This window comes from Salmo salar, chromosome 14 (assembly GCF_965601325.2).
Source record: "Salmo salar chromosome 14, fSalSal1, whole genome shotgun sequence".
Taxonomy (NCBI): Eukaryota; Metazoa; Chordata; class Actinopteri; order Salmoniformes; family Salmonidae; genus Salmo; species Salmo salar.
In genome coordinates this window covers 77,907,095-77,930,058 of record NC_138304.1, presented here as the reverse complement: position 1 = coordinate 77,930,058, position 22,964 = coordinate 77,907,095, and the positions used below count along the sequence as shown (strand labels likewise).

Genomic DNA, 22,964 nt, shown 5'->3' with positions numbered 1-22,964 from the left:
ATAACATTTAGCTACTATAGGAAATGATAACATTTAGCTACTATAGGAAATGATAACATTCAGCTACTATAGGAAATGATAAAATTTAGCTACTATAGGAAATGATAACATTTAGCTACTATAGGAAATGATAACATTTAGCTACTATAGGACATTATAACAAATAGCTACTATAGGAAATGATAACATTTAGCTACTATAGGAAATGATAACATTTAGCTACTATAGGAAATGATAACATTTAGCTACTATAGGACATTATAACAATTAGCTACTATAGGAAATGATAACATTTAGCTACTATAGGAAATGATAACATTTAGCTACTATAGGACATGATAACATTTAGCTACTATAGGACATGATAACATTTAGCTACTATTGGACATGATAACATTTAGCTACTATAGGACATGATAACATTTAGCTACTATAGGACATGATAACATTTAGCTACTATAGGACATGATAACAATTACCTACTATAGGAAATGATAACATTTAGCTACTATAGGACATTATAACATTTAGCTACTATAGGAATTGATAACATTTAGCTACTATTGGACATGATACCATTTAGCTACTATAGGACATGATACCATTTAGCTACTATAGGACATGATAACATTTAGCTACTATAGGACATGATAACATTTAGCTACTATAGGAAATGATAACATTTAGCTACTATAGGACATTATAACAATTAGCGACTATAGGAAATGATAACATTTAGCTACTATAGGACATGATAACATTTAGCTACTATAGGACATGATAACAATTAGCTACTATAGGAAATGATAACATTTAGCTACTATAGGACATTATAACATTTAGCTACTATAGGAATTGATAACATTTAGCTACTATAGGACATGATAACATTTAGCTACTATAGGACATGATAACATTTAGCTACTTTTGGAAATGATAACATTTAGCTACTATAGGAAATGATAACATTTACCTACTATAGGAAATGATATCATTTAGCTACTATAGGACATTATAACATTTAGCTACTATAGGAAATGATAACATTTAGCTACTATAGGACATTATAACATTTAGCTACTATAGGAAATGATAACATTTACTGCCACTGCACTACTCAAGTGGAAGTCAGGGGGTAGATATTCTTTTGCATAACTGTGTTAAAAAAGGATTTGGTTTTCTTTCAAATTCTTTAGCTGGGCTGGTTTTAGCTTTCCTGGTGAAATGGAACCAATGTGATAGTCCCCAAAGTGAAAACCACTCCAGACAGGCTCAATCGCAGAGCAGCTCCTTGGGTAGTGTTGCACCTGGAGATATTTTGAGAAACTGCGAGGCTTTAATGTTTGGACATACAGATCATCATGACTTAAGATGTTCCTTTTCATGTGCTGTAGCCTCTTAATTAATGTTGGCTTCCCCAACTTCTTGGAAACTCACACAGTGTATGTTTGAATACTTGAGCCTCACTGAGAAACTAGCAGTTCACAGTGCTGAGGTCTAGGACGCTGCTGTTGTGACACTTTGACACTTCATAACAACCACATGCCATACAGTACAGAACCTTATGGCGGATGGGCTGCTGACAGGAAGACAGGCGGAAGAGAAAGAAAAAATTAAAAGAGAAAGAAAGACAGACTTCTCTAACATCTGCAGCCTGCTCTGTTTATAAGACGTGTCGTAATAATCTTGACAGAAGGTGTAGTATACAGATTATCTATGGACAGACGTCTCAGCCATGCAGCACATTTAAAACAAGTTGCATTTTTATTTAACTAGGCAAGTCAGTTAAGAACAAATTCTTATTTACAATGACAGCCTACCGGGGAACAGTGGGTTAACTGCCTTGTTCAGAACGACAGATTTTTACCTTGTCAGCTCGGGGATTCAATCCAGCAACCTTTCGGTTACTGGCTCAACAGTCTAACCACTAGGCTACCTGCCGCCCCCACATGCAACTCTCTATTTTATGGCTGTTTTCCCCGTTGATGTTCAATGATTTGCCGTTGAATTCGAGGCACATTAACCATTATAATGGTTAAGGACATGGGAGGTGGAGGAGGAGGAGGAGGAGGAGGAGGGGGAAGTCGCCCACAGCAGCAGCATACAAAACAGGCTGGGACCTTTCCTGTGACTGTCTTTTTGTAGAAGGTGGAGGGTCAATACTGCCTCTCAACAAAACTCCCTCTAAGCAGCAGTCATGAGTAAATAGTGGATTTATTTCATTATAAATACTTTACTGTAAATAAAGTTGGGTGAGTGAATTACTATCTTTCCTTTTTTAGCTGGAAGTGAGTTATGATTCCTCTCAGCAATATCATTGATTTGCCAGCCACAGAAATATCTTGATGTGATATCAAAGTCCATCAAAGGATCTACTATAATGATAGCCAGACAGTACAGTGCATTTGGAAAGTATTCAGACCCCTTGACTTTTCCACATTTTGTTACGTTACAGCCTTATTCTAATTAGATTTTTTTTTTGTGTGTCTCATCAATCTACACACCCATAAAGACAAAGCAAAAACAGGTTTTTAGGAATTAAGAACTATTACATTTACATAAGTATTCAGACCCTTTACTCAGTACTTTGTTGAAGCACCTTTGGCAGCGATTACAGACTTGAGTCTTCTTCGGTATAACGCTACAAACTTGGCACACCTGTATTTGGGGAGTTTCTCCCATTTTTCTCTGCAGATCCTCTCAAGCTCTGTCATGTTGGATGGGGAGCGTTGCTGCACAGCTTTTTTCAGGTCTCTCCAGAGATGTTAGATCGAGTTCAAGTCCGGGCTCTGGCTGGGCCACTCAAGGACATTCTGAGACTTCTCCCGAAGCCACTCCTGCGTTGTCTTGGATGTGTGCTTAGGGTCGTTGTTCTGTTGGAAGGTGAACCTTCAGCCCAGTCTGAGGTCATGAGCGCACTGGAGCAGGTTTTCATCAAGGATCTCTCTGTACTTTGCTCCGTTCATCTTTCCCTCGATCCTGACTAGTCTCCCAGTCCCTGCCGCCGAAAAACATCCCCACAGCATGATGCTGCCACCACCATGATTCACCGTAGGGATGGTGCCAGGTTTCCTTCAGGCGTGACGCTTGGCATTCAGTCCAAAGAGTTCAATCTTGGTTTCATCAGACCAGAGAATCTTGTTTCTCATGGTCTGAGAGACCTTTAGGTGCCTTTTGGCAAACTCCAAGTGGGCTGTTATGTGCCTTTTACTGAGGAGTGGCTTCCGTCTGTCCTCTACCATAAAGGCCATGTTGGTGGAGTGCTGCAGAGATGGTTGTCCTTCTGGAAGGTTTTCCCATCGCCACAGAGTGGCCATCGGGTTCTTGGTCACCTCCCCGATTGCTCAGTTTGGCCGGGCGGCCAGCTCTAGGAAGAGTCTTGGTGGTTCCAAACTTCTTCCATTTAAGAATGATGGGGGCCACTGTGTTCTTGGGGACCTTGAATGCTGCAGAAATGTTTTGGTACCCTTCCCCAGATCTTTGCCTCGACACAATCCTGTCTCGGAACTCTACAGACAATTCCTTCGACATCATGGCTTGTTTTTTTCCTCTGACATGCACTGTAACTGTGGGACCTTATATAGACAGGTGTGTGCCTTTCCAAATCATGTCCAATTAATAGAATTTTCCACAGGTGGACTCTAATCAAGTTGTAGAGACATCTCGACGGAAACAGGATGCACCTGAGCTCAATTTCGAGTGTCATAGCAAAGGGTCTGAACACTTATGTAAGGTATTTCATTTATATATATATACATTTGCTAAAATTTCTAAAAACCTGTTTTCACATTGTCATTATGGGCTATTGTGTGTAGATTGATGAGGAAAAACATTCATTTAATCCATTATAGAATAAGGCTGTATCGTGTAAAAAGGCAATGGGTCTGAATACTTTCCAAATGCACTGTATACCTTCACCTTCATATACTGTACATACTATACCGTATATCCTTGTAAACCTACCTTCAACATAATTCAAAAGCAAATAAAATGTTATCGGTCACATACACATGTTATTGCAGGTGTAGCGAAATGCTTGTGTTCCTAGCTCCAACAGTGCAGTAGTATCCAACAATTCACAACAATACACACAAATCTAAAAGTAAAAGAATGGAATTAAGAAATATATAAATATTAGGGTGAGCAATGTCGGAGTGGCATTGACTAAAATACAGTAGAATAGAATACATATGAGATGAGTAATGCAGTATATGAACATTATTAAAGTGACTAGGGTTCCATTATTAAAGTGACTAGTCATTCCAAGTCTATGTATATAGGGCAGCAGCCTCTAAGGTGCAGGGTCGCAAAACTGGGTGGAAGCCAGCTAGTGATGGCTATTTAACAGTCTGATGGCCTTGAGATAGAAGCTGTTTTTCAGTCTCAAGGTCCTTCCCATGTAGGCATACCTTCTCATTCTCCCTCCTCTTTTCAGTCATTGTCTTACTTCAGATGGCATCAGTCCTACGTGACAGTCGTCCCTCAGTGTAGACAATGCTCTTCAGTATTACACAACCCGTGTCCCTGTCAGACAGGACCAATCAGGAGTTAAAGTGTTCTGACATCACACAGATACTCTGTCAGATGCTGCCTTATTGAATTTCTCTTGCACCTTCATGTTTACTATACAAACTACACACACCTTTCTCTCTGAGACATACTCCCCTTCTCATCTCTCTTTCTCTCGTCTTCTCTTCTCTTGCTCTCCAACCCGTAACAAACACACACTCCGTAGCATCTCACTAGTCATTTCTACTATACATTTGCTCTTCTATTCTCAGGTTTGACAATATGGAATATATATATGGTACCATTTTAGTGAAAGGGATTTTGAATGAGTTCACCTACTAATCTAACTTAATCTGATCAAGTCAAATTTCATGGAATTGGATGGTGTTCATTTTTACGACAGTCATGGATTTCTATGCAAAGCTGGTCTCTGTTAGGGGTTGGTCCCTGTTGGGTCTTTATCAATATAATCAGAGAGGAAGAGGCGAAGTGAGATATTTCACTCTCGCCAAAATCTGTCCAAAATAAACCTAATGCCTTTCTATGGGCTTATTTTGGACCTAATCTTGTCGCCTGCCTTCCCGTCTTTGGGACAACAACTCCCATTGTTGAGCATCTCATCATACAGATCTCAGCTGTAACCTACAGGGGATTCTCTCTGAGACCTCTATAGTAGCCTGGTTGCCAGTCTCTGTTTAGCTAACATTCCACTCCTTGTACTCCGTGTCATGTGACAGAGCACAAGGAGTGACAACCTGGCTTCATCTATAGGCCTATAGTATGTCTTTGGATTAGATCCTAGTTGAGCTACAACCTCACAGCAGGCAATGGAAGGAAAGACATACTTTCATGTATACATCTCTCTCTTCTCTTTTCTCTTCTCTGCTATGGAGAGGAGAAGGTTAATATGACTAATACAGCTGACTCAGAGCCTGTCAATCACATTACTTGTTCTTTCAGCACCCTTACATTTTTCTCTGATGGACGGAGACCTTGAGTAAAAAGCAGGGATGAACATTTCTCGCCTCTGCTCCGCTCCACTCAGCTCTCCCCTCCAAGGTCTGTCTATGAATGATCCCTGCTGAATCCACTCTCAGCTCCAAGTCATCACAGAGGCAACATTTCAAAGGAGAACGATTGAAAAGGAGAAATGTTTTATGATTCCGACTTCCATTATCCAAATGGGCACTTTATTCAAATGGATGTGACTATTATGGGTAATTATCTTGTAATGATTAAGTTGAATGCTGCATTTAAGTGATAGTTTCTCTCCATGCTTCTCCCGAGGAAATATTATTATTTTAATGAAGGGCGAAGGCAATAAGCTTGAAAGCTTAGCCAGAATAAAAGGCTGATTTAGGAATAAATGGTATTTAGAGTAGAGATTTGTACTTTTTATGTTTGTGTGGGTGTTGGTTTATATGTATGAATATTTCTTATTATTATTATGTGTGACTATGAAATGCATTTGTGAAAGATAGACTATGTGTGTGTGCGTGCATGTGTCCGTGCATGTGTGTGTGTGTGTGTAAGCGTGTGTACAATATGTGTACGTAGACAATAAAGTGTTTTGATTAATATGGCGTCTGGTCCACTGTGAAATCAAATCAAATTTTATTTGTCACATCCACATGTTTAGCAGATGTTATTGCGAATGTAGCGAAAGGCTTGTAAAAGCTTAGGAGCTAGGAGCAGAGCTGCCCTGTGTCAGCACTGCTCTGGAGCTAATTGTGATTGTGGCCATTTTAATATGGGTCAAGAGCACCATAATTACACTGACATGTGGTCATAGTGTTTATGTCTCTCTGTTTACTTCCACAGAACAGAACTGAAGAAGTACGTGCCTTACTAATGAGGGCACATACACTGAGTATACCAAACATTAGGAACACCCCCCCCCCCTGTCCTCAGAACAGCCTCAATTCGTCAGGACATGGACTCTACAAGGTGTCGAAAGCGTTCCACAGGGATGCTGGCCCATGCTGACTCCAATGCTTCCCACAGTTGTGTCAAATTGGCTGGATGTCCTTTGGGTGGTGGACAATTCTTGATACACACGGGAAACTGTTGAGTGTGAAAAGCCCAGCAACGTTGCAGTTCTTGACCGGTGTGCCTGACACCTACTACCATACCCCGTTCAAAGGCACTTAAATATTTTGTCTTGCCCATTCACCCTCTGGATGGCACACATATACAATCCATGTCTCAAGGCTTCAAAATCCTTCTTTAACCTGTCTCCTCCCCTTCATTTACACTGATTGAAGTGGATTTAACAAGTGACATCAATAAGGGATCATAGCTTTCACCTGGATTCACTTGGTCAGGCTGTGATTGAAAGAGCAGGTGTTCATAATGTTTTGTCTACTTAGTAGTGATGGTTTCTCCAAACATAATATCTTGTGAACAGACTTCGTAAACATCTGATGAAATTACGCAAGATTTTAGTTCTGGGTTAACCGAGATTAGTCCAAACAGCAAAGGAGTGTGGTGGTTCAGTGAACAAAGCTTTTATGCTGCTCAACCTTTCCCGTGACCTGAATACTGGAATGAACTATTTTATCTATTTTCCTTTATTATTCCTAATCTGGTGCTGTTTCCAGTGTGGTTGGCGAGCATGCCATTGTAGGAGAAGGTAGTCCCATTCTAAAGGTTTAAACCACCCTCCTCCTGTGTATCACTGATCCCTAATGGCTGGGAGCAGCCTAGTCTGCTTAATCAATACCTGATACTGAGAGCGGTATCACTATGAATCATTAGCTCAGAGCAAACAGAGCTGCATTTTTAACCTTAGTGGAAACACACTGGTTTAAATGGCACCCTATTCCCAATCGTGCACTTCTTTTGACCGGCCCTCTGGTAGTACACTGTATAGGGAATAGGGTGCCATTTGGGACTCACAACAGACTCACAGGTCCTGTTTGTCAGAGTTCTGACAGTCTTCCTCTCTTCTATACTTGATATCTACGGGTTTCCCTCTTCATCCTCCTCCATCACTCGATCCTAAACCTACGACACAACCCGGGGAGTGTGTAAACATAATCAGGGGTTTATAAAGTCATTACTCACGACCCTGATGGAGTCATTCTCCCTCAGAGGGGTTGGTTGTACAGGAGGACTGGAGACAGACACAGTGGAATCAGTTGATGTTGGACATTCTGAACACGGTAATTCATCAACGTCACAAACCATAGCGGCCGTTTAATAGCACTGTAATGTAATTCACGTTTATTCATCTTAGACAGTGTAATCTAGTTTCTGCTGATTTGTTGCTTTCTCGTACAGTGTGGTAGGAAGAGGTAAATCTGTAATGTGCACTCAGAAAACCTCCGAGGACATAAAAGCATTTACAAGTGATTGACAATCAATCAATAGACTATAGCTCTTTTTAACGCAACTTCCTCTCTTCCCACTTCATATCGTTCAAGGCTAATCTCATCCACCAGTCAGCTCTCTCTCAGCAATTCGAGCCAAGGTAAAACCAAACAAACTTTAATTTTAGGGAACAATATCTGGAACTTTCTTTCCCTACCACCAAAGTTGAGACATATTGGTATCACCATGAAGATAAAGAGACATTTTAATGTCTGAGGGACATTATGAGAGAAGGAATGGAGATGAATGACCTTTAGCCTAGACAACAGGAGTCATTTGCTCCAGATCTTTTCTAAATACGTATTCTCTCTTGCTGGAGACTTCTGAGGGGTGTTTTCTTTGGGATGAGACTTTGAGATGTCCCTCACAACGTAGAAAACCCAATTAACTTTTTCCTCAACAAATGATTCCACTGGGGCTCACATCCTCAGGTGAAGCTGAATCACATCATAACCTGAGGCATCCTTCACTCACAAAAGGCTTTAGTGTCATTGATATGGCATAGTGATGACAGCTGGTTGGCACTTTTAATCATCACTGAATGGTAGGACAGACCCCTCCTCTAGAGGTGAGGGTCTAGGTGAGGGTCTAGGACCTGTCACTTGCTGACTGGTGACTTTACAGTGAATGGTACCAATGCTCAGGCTAGCATAGTTAGACCTCATCATAACTAGGGTCCAGAGTTTTACCTGGGTCACCTGGTCAGGAAAAACTCCTGGCCCCAACTCTCTGTTTCTATATTTGTATTTACCGTAATATTACTTGAGCGGCGAACTCCATCCAGTCACCAACTGAATGTGGCAATTGTTCATTCCAGTCAATGGTGTGCTGGTGAATAACAGTATCAATGTAAACATTAGAATTGTAGTAGGCCTAATGTAAGCCAGTGTCATCACCTGCCCTGTGTCGACCCTCATCTGTTACTAGGCTGTTCATCTATAGAGGTCCATCCTTCAGACCCTCATTAGTGACGTTATCATTACCAGGTTTGCTTTGTTTCTTCATTCAAACACATGAAGCAATTACAGCCTTGTGACGCAGATGGGTCCCATAGTATTGATATATGTTGTGACAGACACTAGCACTGAAATGAACAGACAAATGATGCATTGCTGTGCCTGGCTGCTACCTGCTTTGTAAATGAGACACCTATCATCACACCAGTCAATCAAGAAGGATCAACTGCCTAGTCTTCCTTCACTTCCCCTCATCTTTCACTTTCCATAAATTGTATGCACAATCACTCTGAAACCATTTCTTTAATAGGCCTACACCATTATAGGAAAACGAGAGGAGGCTATAAGCATGTAATAATGCAGTAGCATCATTGTAGTAGTCCTAGCTGTGTTTATCCCGTCGATATTTTATAACACAAAGAAAATTACAAACTCAAATGATGTGTAACCTATATTTTATTTCTGCGCATACATTCATTTGTGCGCATTTAAACATTTGTATGCCTCATAATTTTTTTTCTTCTGCAATCACAGTGTGAGCTACTTGAAATGGCTGTTGGAAGCAGGATTCAATTCGGGGAAGAAGCAGAGCATGGCACAACCCGCGCAGCGCGATTTTGCGCGTGAGCGGAGTGGTCTCTGTCGGCATCCTAGACAGTCAGAGCAGAGCCCTCAAATTGGAGTTATCACAGAGCGGCAACACCCAATCATTCACGCTGGGCTCTTCTCAAATCCGCCGTGTCTTTCCCAACTGTTCTCTCGTGAGTCTATTTTGTTGAATTTGGACGGATTCTTTTGCAATTATTGCATTTCATTCGACTTAAAACAATCAAAGTAGTTTTCAGTATTTTGATTCTCCCCTTGATCTTGCTAATGCGGGTGCGCAGCAAGTTTACCGAACCTTCAAACTTGCTCCATATGATTCGGAAGTAAAGCACGTGACGTTACCTGGGATTGAGTGCACCTGGTATAAAGTCAATTACCATGTTAGGATCATTTATACGGAGGACGGAGTCGATTGGAGCGTGTATTTCATGTTGAACAATATGCGCTTTCATAACTGATATCGAAATGTGGGGAAGTTCTCTGCCGATGGACACAAGCCGAACACAGCGGGTAGGTGTGGTAATCATGAATGGTATTTCAATGTTTGTACAGACACTTTGAAAAATATTTATTCAGCATTTATTACATAGTAGCCATAACATTTTTCTAAATGTTGGAGTGCGCGGCGCACTTAGGTTAGACGGCTATTGTCACAAATGAGTCTATGCTTTAATGTCTATCCATATAAACTGTCTACGCGAATGTTTATTCACGATGTATGCTGTGTGGAAGAAATTGTAATGCATTTCAAACCTTCCCTTACTATGAACTACTTGTCCAACGGTGTGTCTCTCTCATATCCCAAAACACTGTAGGCTATGGCAGCTGGTTCTTTTTTGCAAGATGTGCAAAATCTGACTTAGCCAGGTTTAAAGTTGTCGCCTAGATAAAATTAATCTATAGGTGATTTATTTCAAACATAGGGTTTTGAACCTTTGAATATTGGATTTTTGGCCGTCTTGGCTCAGTGCAAGCGTTCTGATTGACAATAATTGTATAACCCCAAAACAAATGGGGCTATAATTGTATATAAAAAAAAGGTTTCTATTCTACCCTCAGCTAAGCTCTTTCTTGAACCTATCATGGACTGTGATTGAGTTCCATACAAGTCAATGGGTTATACACCCTTTTAAAACAGCTCCTACCCTCTCAAATGTCTCTCCTTTTACTGCCTGTATGGAATCTCTATATATAGGTCTATGCATTCCTCCCACATCTCATTCACTTGTTGACGTGTGGACTGGACTGGGGATCGGGTTAGGGTGGAGGTATAGGGATGTGGACTGGGGGTCGGGTTAGGGTGGAGGTATAGGGATGTGGACTGGGGGGTCGGGTTAGGGTGGAGGTATAGGGATGTGGACTGGGGGTCGGGTTAGGGTGGAGGTATAGGGATGTGGACTGGGGGTCGGGTTAGGGTGGAGGTATAGGGATGTGGACTGGGGGGTCGGGTTAGGGTGGAGGTATAGGGATGTGGACTGTGGGTCGGGTTAGGGTGGAGGTATAGGGATGTGGACTGGGGGTCGGGTTAGGGTGGAGGTATAGGGATGTGGACCGGGGGTCGGGTTAGGGTGGAGGTATAGGGATGTGGACCGGGGGTCGGGTTAGGGAGGAGGTATAGGGATGTGGACCGAGGGTCGGGTTAGGGTGGAGGTATAGGGATGTGGACCGAGGGTCGGGTTAGGGTGGAGGTATAGGGATGTGGACCGGGGGTCGGGTTAGGGTGGAGGTATAGGGATGTGGACCGGGGGTCGGGTTAGGGTGGAGGTATAGGGATGTGGACCGGGGGTCGGGTTAGGGTGGAGGTATAGGGATGTGGACCGGGGGTCGGGTTAGGGTGGAGGTATAGGGATGTGGACTGGGGGTTGGGTGGAGGTATAGGGATGTGGACTGGGGGTTGGGTGGAGGTATAGGGATGTGGACTGGGGGTTAGGGTGGAGGTATAGGGATGTGGACTGGGTTAGGGTGGAGGTATAGGGATGTGGACTGGGGGTCGGGTTAGGGTGGAGGTATAGGGATGTGGACTGGGGGTCTGGTTAGGGTGGAGGTATAGGGATGTGGACTGGGGGTCGGGTTAGGGTGGAGGTAGAGGGATGTGGACTGGGGGACGGGTTAGGGTGGAGGTATAGGGATGTGGACTGGGGGTTGGGTGGAGGTATAGGGATGTGGACTGGGGGTTGGGTGGAGGTATAGGGATGTGGACTGGGTTAGGGTGGAGGTATAGGGATGTGGACTGGGGGTCGGGTTAGGGTGGAGGTATAGGGATGTGGACTGTGGGTCGGGTTAGGGTGGAGGTATAGGGATGTGGACTGGGGGTCGGGTTAGGGTGGAGGTATAGGGATGTGGACCGGGGGTCGGGTTAGGGTGGAGGTATAGGGATGTGGACCGGGGGTCGGGTTAGGGAGGAGGTATAGGGATGTGGACCGAGGGTCGGGTTAGGGTGGAGGTATAGGGATGTGGACCGAGGGTCGGGTTAGGGTGGAGGTATAGGGATGTGGACCGGGGGTCGGGTTAGGGTGGAGGTATAGGGATGTGGACCGGGGGTCGGGTTAGGGTGGAGGTATAGGGATGTGGACCGGGGGTCGGGTTAGGGTGGAGGTATAGGGATGTGGACCGGGGGTCGGGTTAGGGTGGAGGTATAGGGATGTGGACTGGGGGTTGGGTGGAGGTATAGGGATGTGGACTGGGGGTTGGGTGGAGGTATAGGGATGTGGACTGGGGGTTGGGTGGAGGTATAGGGATGTGGACTGGGTTAGGGTGGAGGTATAGGGATGTGGACTGGGGGTCGGGTTAGGGTGGAGGTATAGGGATGTGGACTGGGGGTCTGGTTAGGGTGGAGGTATAGGGATGTGGACTGGGGGTCGGGTTAGGGTGGAGGTAGAGGGATGTGGACTGGGGGACGGGTTAGGGTGGAGGTATAGGGATGTGGACTGGGGGTTGGGTGGAGGTATAGGGATGTGGACTGGGGGTTGGGTGGAGGTATAGGGATGTGGACTGGGTTAGGGTGGAGGTATAGGGATGTGGACTGGGGGTCGGGTTAGGGTGGAGGTATAGGGATGTGGACTGGGGGTCGGGTTAGGGTGGAGGTATAGGGATGTGGACTGGGGGTCGGGTTAGGGTGGAGGTATAGGGATGTGGACTGGGGGTCGGGTTAGGGTGGAGGTATAGGGATGTGGACTGGGGGTCGGGTTAGGGTGGAGGTATAGGGATGTGGACTGGCGGTCGGGTTAGGGTGGAGGTATAGGGATGTGGACTGGGGGTCGGGTTAAGGTGGAGGTATAGGGATGTGGACTGGGGGTCGGGTTAGGGTGGAGGTATAGGGATGTGGACTGGGGATCGGGTTAGGGTGGAGGTATAGGGATGTGGACTGGGGGTCGGGTTAGGGTGGAGGTATAGGGATGTGGACTGGGGGTCGGGTTAGGGTGGAGGTATAGGGATGTGGACTGGGGGTCGGGTTAGGGTGGAGGTATAGGGATGTAGACCGGGGGTCAGGGAGGTTGATGCTGCTACACATAATAGTATTCTCCCATTTCTCCTATAGGTCCTGGAACCACACACAGACAGTCCATGTAATATCTGAGGACATGCAGGGAGAAATAATTACCTTCAAGACACATTCTAAAGGCGAGAGAAACATTATTGCCCTCCAGGGGGAAATGTGTCTTGGACATTGTAGCTGCACTATCTCCAAACTACATGAAGGACATGATACAGCCACTATAGATCACATACATTGCACAAATCACATTCTAACAATAGAAAAGCAACCACTGCCTTGTGTGGCTGTGTAAAGATGCAAATGTATGGAAGAATAGAGAGTGTTATTGTGGATGGACTTCTCATACCGGTGCCTGTACAGAAACAAGTGGTCTACTGTACATTTCAGTGGGCATCAAACAGCCTCTAAGTCTCTACCTTGAGGCTATTTATCTGATACTGTACCTTGCATTCTCTCTAAAGCCCTTTGCAAATTTACAAAGTACAGCACTTTTAATAAAAAAACTACCCAACCTCACTAGGATTTCATACCTTTCTGTTTGAATAGACCATCAAGCTCTTTTTACACGAGCTGTTTTGTCTTCCTCATGGGGTATGAATCCCTCCCTAAATGGCTATTTTCTGTTACAATGTCCTATTTCGATGTTGTCATCCTCCTCTCCACCTTGAAAGTATATCTCCCATCTACGGCTGTAAGGATGAACTATCCTATGCTTTTTACGCCCACGTTCTCCAGCTTCACATGCAGCTTGACGCATGGGATATAGCAGATGAGGGACCTTGGCAAGGGTCAGGACTGTTGGTCAGGACTGTGCCGAGTATTGGTCCACTAGATAGCTCAAATCTGATACACATGTCACATTTTAGAATAGCTCTAGATTGGGGATACCTTCATCTGCCTTTTTGTTGTTACTATTCCCTGGTGTAGTTTAGAATTGCTTTCATTAAAGGGCTGCATAAATAGGTCGCAATTATCTAGCCGTTGAAAATAAGAATTTGTTCTTAACTGACATGCCTAGTTAAATAAAGGTAGTAAAAAATAAAGTCCGGACGATTTTCATGAACCCATCTTTGTGCGTTCAGAATGTTTATGGTAATGAGGTGTATTTATGAAGTGGTCAGTTAAGCAGGATTATGCTTCCATGTTTCAATAGTTCAGTCAAACACACCAGCAGCAGCAAGAAGGGAAGAATCAATTCCACAATGTTACAACCACCATGACTGAAAGGGCAGCGCAGCAGCCATGCTCTGTTCTCAGTAAATCAAAGTTTACTCATTCATATATGGATATTGTCTTCTTCCCCAAACCATCCGAGCACTGTTAGACATTATCACAGATTAAGCTGGAAGCCCACATCACTCCAGTATGGCAGGATATTCAGAGTAGACATAATGCTATGATACAATATCTTACTACAGAGACTACATAGGAGCTATTTTTTTTAGAAGGATAATGTAGTCCCTCCAGCGGTCACCACTGGTGAGCACTACCGGAGAAAGGCTACCTATAGTTTGAAGTCATATCTCTCAGCAGTCCTGTATGTAGGACCAAGCATTGTACTATCCTCAGATGTTTTCCAGCAAGACGGCACAAACGGATCTGGGACCAGGCTACTGTCTCAGCATTTATTATGTTGACGACTAGTCAAAGGCCCTATATGTATGATTACGTGGTCCATCATACAGATGTAGGATCTTAATTTGACCAGTATTGTCCGAGGAAAAAAATCCTGCAGCAACAGGATTTTAACGTTTAGTCCATAATGTTGTTTGATCAGTGGTTAGGCTATTAGCTGGTCAAAAGTAGGCTACATGAAAAGTACAATACTGTTAATGTAATTGTGTGGGTTTTCAGTGAATTTATGTAAATCACAAAGCTCATCTGCATTTCCTGTGGAGCTGGAAAATTCTCAGCAATAAAAGTGATGAAATATAAGATCCTACACCTGTAAGTGATTGTAAATGATGGTACTGTATGGTCTGTGCCCTCTAGGTCTCCTGGGTGTTATGTCACGGTTCATTTCCTCCTCCTCTCAGGGGTGGTGATCTGTGCATTTATAGACCTGAGCCCCCAGAGATTGATGTCATGCTAACCAATGACATCTGATGTGTAGGATGTTTGCAGAAAAAAAATGCATTGACACCTTTCTGTTTTGTCGATGACATTCAATTCAGCATTGAAAAAAGGTGTAAATGTGTGTTTGTTCCACTTGCGTGAGTCAGACCACAAGTCAGAGACCACTATGATGACACCAAATGTGCTTGATGGGTTGTTTTCTTCTAATGCTTCTAATTCTTCTAAAGGGAAATTTCCAAATTGTTCAACTTCATATTCATCTCCAGCACCACCCAAACATGAACATATGTGAAAATGGTGCATTTCTATGTTTTGTAGTGAAAAGTATGAAGATAAGTGTTTCCAAAGACGTCATCAACGAATTAGTAGCAATGCCTACTCACAATTGGTCAAAATCACACGATGCACACAGATTATGTCATTCGAAACACCAATCTTTTTTAACAAAGTGTTGGTTTCATGATCTGAAATAAAATATCCCAGAAATGTTCCATACGGGCAAAAAGCTTATTTCTCTGAAATTTTGTGCACAAATTTGTTTACTCCCTGTTAGTGAACATTTCTCCTTTGTCAAGATAATCCATCCACTTGACAGGTGTGGAATATCAAGAAGCTGATTAAACAGCATGATCATTACACAGGTGCACCTTGTGCTGGGGACAATAAAAGGCCACTCTAAAATGTGCAGTTTCGTCACACAACACAATGCCATAAGTGTCTCAAGTTTTGAGGGAGCATGCAATTGGCATGCTGACTGGAGGAATGTCCACCAGAGCTGTTGCCAGAGAATTTAATGTTAATTTCTCTACCATAAGCCACTTCAAACTTCGTTTTAGAGAATTTGGCAGTTCGTCCAACCACCCTCACAACCACAGACCATGTGTAGCCATGTCAGCCCAGGAACTCTACATCCGGCTTCTTCACCTGCGGGATCATCTGAGATCAGCCACCCGGACAGCTGATGAAACTGAAAAGTATTTCTGTCTGTAATAAAGCCTTTTTGTGGCAAAACTCATCCCTGTGGCTCAGTTGGTAGAGCATGGTGTTTGCAACGCCAGGGTTGTGGGTTCGATTCCCATGGGGGGCCAGTACCAAAAAAAAAAAATGCATGAAATGTATGCATTCATTACTGTAAGTCTCTCTGGATAAGAGCGTCTGCTAAATGACTAAAATGTAAAAAAAAAAAAAATGATTGGCTGGGCCAGGCTCCGCCCCTGCCCAGTCATGTGAAATACATAGATTAGGGCCTAATTTATTTCAATTGACTGATTTCCTTATATGAACTGTAACTTAGTAAAATTGTTGAAATTGTTGCGTTTATATTTTTGTTAGTTACTATACCTATCGGATTATATTTAGAAAGTAACCTACCCAGCCCTGGACATACGCACCATAGGAAAAACACGCCTAATTATCTGCACTTGACCCTGGATCCATCCCCATTTTTGTGCCACCTTTTGTACATTGTAAAATAAACCAAAGAGAATGTGGTAAACCAAGTGGTAAATACATTAGAACATAAGGCTTCAGCAGAAGATGTGAATTTTTTTCTGGAGTTTATTTTCCCCTTGGTTGTCACATCAGTATGAAAGGAGCATTACTGAGCCAGGCACTGGATGGAGCGCACTGACACATTTCACTGTGGTTAATCAGCAGGCGATGGATACTCCTGGCTCAATCTTGTTTTTTTGAGGTTTCCTAAATCTGCAGTTGTCTTTCATGCATACGAGTAACAGGTAGGTAACATCATTGTCGTCTATTTGAAGTCTCCTCCCTAGCTCGTTAGGCTGTCATCTCTGTCATTAGGCTGGCATCTTTCAGCGCTCTACTTTAGTTGCAGTAGACCGGACTGAAATGTTTTCACCCATCTGCAGCAACATAATGTAAAACACATCACAATAAATCAATACCTCATCAAAGCACTCTGGTCTCTGGAGACTTTGGAGTGGATTTGTATTATTGGACACGAGAGATTAGGGTTTGATGAAGGACATATACATTCTATCATTTCTCAAAGATTTCGTAATATTTTCCTCTTATCCAGCAACAGTCACAGTGTCCTGTTTTTAATTTTATTTAACTAGGCAAGTCAGTTAAGAACAAATATTTATTTAAAATGACGGCATACCCCAGCCAAACCCGGACGACACTGGGCCAATTGTGCGCCGCCCTATGGGTCTCCCAATCATGGCCGGATGTGATACATACTGAATTCGAACCAGGGACTGTAGTGACGCCTCTTGCACTAAGATGCAGTACATTAGACCGCTGTGCCACTCGAGAGTTTTGAGGTTCAGATCTTGTGAATGACTTCTCTTAATTGAAACTGATACAAGTTTTAGAGTGTAATGCTGCGTCATGAAGAGGAGTATTGTGGCTGATAGTAGTTCACTGTGATCTCATTTGGCTTGGTATGAATCATTTAACCCTCACTACGCAGAGCAGAGCTGCATTCTGTCAGTTTTAAGACTGGAAGGTGTCATTAGAAAGTGCCACATCTTAGGGGTTTGTTTCTTCAGTTGAAGCTGTGGTTATACTAACTTAAAAATATATATTGGAAGAAGAAGATTAAAACAAGACATTATTGCTGCAGAATTAATTGCCCTTTTTCTGTTGTTGTAAACAGAGTCAATGGCCCATGAAAGATGAATCACAGGAAGTTATTCTCCGGTACAGCCAACCTATTAGTTATTTTCTTTGTTGAAATTCCACAGTTAATTGGTCTGTATTTATTGTAATTTAGTGAACCTTGATAAACAATACTTTAAAGAGAAGCACCTCATTTAGGGCCTCAGTGACATAAAATACCAGAACTTAACCAATTGCTCTCTCTGCATCAGGGTTTCTGCTGTTGGGGTGTGATAAGAAAGAGAGAGAGAGGGAGCCTGAAGAGTGATTTAGAAACTGCTTAACCTTGAGATTCTGACCAAATTTGTCCCAATAAACCTGTGGAGTTCATCTTGAAAAAAAAACAGAACTTTCTTTCCTCTGCTTTGTTTCCACAGAGACCAGCCATGCTCCTGGATGGGTGAGGTCCCTGCCAACCCAGTCGGCCAGTGAAACACACCCCCCACCCCTCTCCTCCCAACCAGGGTCCCCCAGAGGAGCAGCAGGGATGTACCAGGAGGTGGCCTTCCTAGCGGGCAGCACAGAAAAAGAGTTCACGCCCTTCCACTTCCCCCTGGAGAACCAGCAGGAGGTGGTCACTAAGAAGGGTGTGTTCTTTAAACGTCAACGACTGCTGCGGAGGCCCAATGAGGCGCAGGAGGAGAACGACCTGTCAGCCGTCATCAATGTAGGCGGGATCAGGTACCGTATCCACAGAATCAGGAGTTGGCGTGTTCAACTCGATAATCAATGCGATGCAGTGCCTTAGACCGCTGCGCTACTCGGGAGGCCTCCGGTGCAAGGTTTAAAAGGCATATAAACTGGGCACAGAAACATATGTTTCCTCTCCCACCAGGTACCGTATCCCCTGGTCCGTTCTGGAGGAGTTCCCTCTGACGCGGCTGGGCCGGCTGAGGAGCTGCAGCTCATTGGATGAGATCATGGAGGTGTGTGACGACTACGACGACGGGCGCCAGGAGTTCTTCTTCGACCGCAGCCCATCTGCGTTCCGCACCATTGTGACGTTCCTGGCGGCAGGGCGGCTCCGACTGCTGAGGGAGATGTGTGCCCTGTCCTTCCAGGAGGAGCTTGTCTACTGGGGCCTGGAGGACACCAGGCTGGAGTGGTGCTGCCTCAGGAAGCTACGCATCAGACAGGAGGAGCTCAAGGAGCAGCTGAGGATGGAGGAGGAGGAAGCAGAGCTCACCACCACCCTGACCCCCCAAAGCTGTGAGGATGGGCTTGGGCCCCCCGGGGCGGGGGGGGAGGAGGAGGAGAGCCGCACAGCGGGGTGTATGCGCAGGCTCCACGACATGGTGGAGAACCCTCAATCTGGACTTCCTGGGAAGATCTTTGCCTTTCTGTCGGTGGTGTTTGTGGCCATCACCGCGGTAACACTCTGCATCAGTACCATGCCTGACCTCAGGGAGGAGGAGGAGAGGGTGAGTTCACTTCCTGTTTATTTTCTGCTCACAGGCTTTTACTTCCGGGTCACACTCAGTTGGGTTATATATTGGGCCAGGAGTTTGACCTGACCGACTTACAGACCTGGAAAAACTCTGGGTACATCCATATCTGCATTCTGCTGTTAGTCGGATGATGTTTGAGGGACAACCTCCGCATAGTGAGTCTTCCCTCTGATAGTAACTCATCATCACAGAGGTAGTGTGATGGTTCAGGGATGTTGTCAGGGACGACTGCTACACTACACGCTACAACTTCAATTACATGAATACCAGATTATTCCCTTTGCCAGGTCACTGCTGCTGCACTCTGGTCTTGCTCTTATTCATGCAATAAAGGAATCTTATTTGCCCACATGGTCTTAGTAATTAACATTGCCTTCAGAAAGTATTTATACCTCTTGACTTATTCCACATTTTGTTGTTACAGCCTGAATTCAAAATGGATGAAATATAGATGGGGGTTTTTCACACCCATATACACACAATACCCCATAATGACAAAGTGAAAACATATTTTTAGAACATTTAGCAAATGCATTGAAAATGAAATACAGAAATCTAATTTACATAAGTATTCACACCCTTGAGTCAATACATGTTAGAATCACCTTTGGCAGCGATTACAGCTGTGGGCAAATGAGTTTGGGCAGGGTGACTCGTTCTCTGTGGAGATGAATCTTTGATGGAGGAGAGGTTGAGATGGCTGAAGCAGAAGTGTTGTTTGAAGCTGAAAGTGAGTCAAGCACAGTTAGTGAAAAAGATGAGTAGATAACAGTGAAGCCCAAGAATTGAACCAAAAAATTTGAAAATGAGTCATTGCTTGTTGAAATGCGTTTTTTGGATAAGGATAAGCCCACGAAGCTCATCACTAAGCTAAGGACCCTGGGGCCTAACACCTCCCTCTGCAACTGGATCCTGGACGTCCTGACGTGCCACCCCCAGGTGGTAAGGGTAGGCAACAACACATCTGCCGTGCTGATCCTCAACACGGGGGCCCCTCAGGGGTGCATGCTTAGTCCACTTCTGTACTCCCTGTTCACCCACGACTGCGTGGACAAGCATGACTCCAACACCATCATTAAGTTTGCTGATGACACAACGGTGGTAGGCCTGATCAACAATTTTTTTAATTAATTTTTTTATTTCACCTTTATTTAACCAGGTAGACTAGTTGAGAACAAGTTCTCATTTGCAACTGCGACCTGGCCAAGATGAAGCATAGCAAATCGACACATACAACACAGAGTTACACATGGAATGAACAAAACATACAGTCAATAATACAGTAGAACAAAAGAAAACAAAGTCTATATACAGTGAGTGCAAATGAGGTAAGTTAAGGCAATAAATAGGCCATGGTGGCGAAGTAATTACAATATAGCAATTAAACACTGGAATGGTAGATGTGCAGAAGATGAATGTGCAAGTAGAGATACTGGGGTGCAAAGGAGCAAGATAAATAAATAAATACAGTATGGGGATGAGATAGGTAGGTAGATAGATGGGCTGTTCACAGATGGACTATGTACAGGTGCAGTGATCTGTGAGCTGCTCTGACAGCTGGTGCTTAAAGCTAGTGAGGGAGATATGAGTCTCCAGCTTCAGAGATGTTTGCAGTTCGTTCCAGTCATTGGCAGCAGAGAACTGGAAGGAAAGACGACCAAAGAAGGAATTGGCTTTGGGGGTAACCAGTGAGATATACCTGCTGGAGCGCGTGCTACGAGTGTGTGCTGCTATGGTGACCAGTGAGCTGAGATAAGGCGGGGCTTTACCTAGCAGAGACTTGTAGATAACCTGTAGCCAGTGGGTTTGGCGATGAGTATGACGCAAGGGCCAACCAACGAGAGCGTACAGGTCGCAATGGTGGGTAGTGTATGGGGCTTTGGTGACAAAACGGATGGCACTGTGGTAGACTGCATCCAGTTTGTTGAGTAGAGTGTTGGAGGCTATTTTATAGATGACATCACCGAAGTTGAGGATCGGTAGGATGGTCAGTTTTACGAGGGTATGTTTGGCAGCATGAGTGAAGGATGCTTTGTTGTGATATAGGAAGCTGATTCTAGATTTAATTTTGGATTGGAGATGTTTAATGTGAGTCTGGAAGGAGAGTTTACAGTCTAACCAGACACCCGGGTATTTGTAGTTGTCCAAGTATTCTAAGTCAGAACCGTTCAGAGTAGTGATGCTGGACGGGCGAGCAGGTGCGATTGAATAGCATGCATTTAGTTTTACTTGCGTTTAAGAGCAGTTGGAGGCCACGGAAGGAGAGTTGTATGGCATTGAAGCTCGTCTGGAGGTTAGTTAACACAGTGTCCAAAGAGGGGCCAGAAGTATACAAAATGGTGTCGTCTGCGTAGAGATGGATCAGAGATTCACCAGCAGCAAGAGCAACATCATTGATGTATACAGAGAAGAGAGTCGGCCCGAGAATTGAACCCTGTGGCACCCCCATAGAGACTGCCAGAGGTACGGACAACAGGCCCTCCGATTTGACACACTGGACTCTATCTATCATTTGAGAAACCAAGGCTGTCAAGTCTGCCAATAAGAATGTGGTGATTGACAGAGTCGAAAGCCTTGGGCAGGTCGATGAATACGGCAGCACGGTAATGTCTCTTATCGATGGCGGTTATGATGTTGTTTAGGACCTTGAGCATGGCTGAGGTGCACCCATGACCAGCTCTGAAACCAGATTGCATAGCGGAGAAGGTACGGTGGGATTCTAAATGGTCGGTAATCTGTTTGTTAACTTGGCTTTCGAATACCTTAGAAAGACAGGGTAGGATAATTATATAGGTCTGTAGCGGTTTGGGTTTAGAGTGTCGCCCCCTTTGAAGAGGGGGATGACCGCGGCAGCTTTCCAATCTTTGGGGATCTCAGACGATACGAAAGAGAGGTTGAACAGGCTAGTAATAGGGGTTGCAACAATTTCAGCAGATAATTTTAGAAAGAGAGGGTCTAGCCCGGCTGATTTGTATGGTCCAGATTTTGCAGCTTTTTCAGAACATCAGCTATCTGGATTTGAGTGAAGGAGAAATGGTGGGGGCATTGGCGGGTTGCTGTGGAGGGTGCCGGGCAGTTGACCGGGGTAGGGGGAGCCAGGTGGAAAGCATGGCCAGCCGTAAAGAAATGCTTATTGAAATTCTCAATTATAGTGGATTTATCGGTGGTAACAGTGTTTCCTAGCCTCAGAGCAGTGGGCAGCTGGGAGGAGGGGCTCTTATTCTCCATGGACTTTAGTGTCCAGAACTTTTTTGAGTTAGTACTACAGGATGCAAATTTCTGTTTGAAAAAGCTAGCCTTAGCTTTTCTAATTGCCTGTGTATATCCTGTGTATATTTGTTCCTAACTTCCCTGAAAAGTTGCATATCACGGGGGCTATTCGATGCTAATGCAGAATGCCACAGGATGTTTTTGTGCTGGTCAAGGGCAGACAGGTCTGGAGTGAACCAAGAACTATATCTATTCCTAGTTCAAATTTTTTTTGTGGGGCATGCTTATTTCAGATGGTGAGGAAGGAACTTTTTAAAGAATAACCAGGCATCATCTATTGACGGGATGAGGTCAATATCATTCCAGGATACCCCGGCCAGGTCGATTAGAAAGGCCTGCTCGCAGAAGTGTTTTAGGGAGCGTTTGACAGTGATGAGGGGTGGTCGTTTGGTCGCAGACCCATTACGGATGCAGGCAATGAGGCAATGATCGCTGAGATCTTGATTGAAAACAGCAGAGGTGTATTTGGAGGGCGAGTTAGTTAGGATGACATCTATGAGGGTGCCCGTGTTTACAGATTTGGGGTTGTACCTGATAGGTTCATTGATAATTTGTGTGAGATTGAGGGCATCAAGCTTAGATTGTAGGATGGCCGGGGTGTTA

General features: G+C 44.2%; 1 protein-coding gene across 1 annotated transcript in view; it reads left to right on the top strand.

The window, feature by feature from the left end:
* Positions 1-9,440: 9,440 nt before the first annotated feature.
* The window catches only part of kcng2 (potassium voltage-gated channel, subfamily G, member 2), a 33,102-nt gene continuing 19,578 nt past the window's right edge, over positions 9,441-22,964 (top strand). Inside the window, exons 1-3 of the mRNA XM_014142320.3 lie at positions 9,441-9,953; positions 18,021-18,324; positions 18,479-19,064. Of these exons, the coding sequence (XP_013997795.1) occupies positions 18,131-18,324; positions 18,479-19,064 (780 nt within the window). The 5' untranslated portion in view covers positions 9,441-9,953; positions 18,021-18,130. The remainder of the gene's footprint in view (positions 9,954-18,020; positions 18,325-18,478; positions 19,065-22,964) is intronic.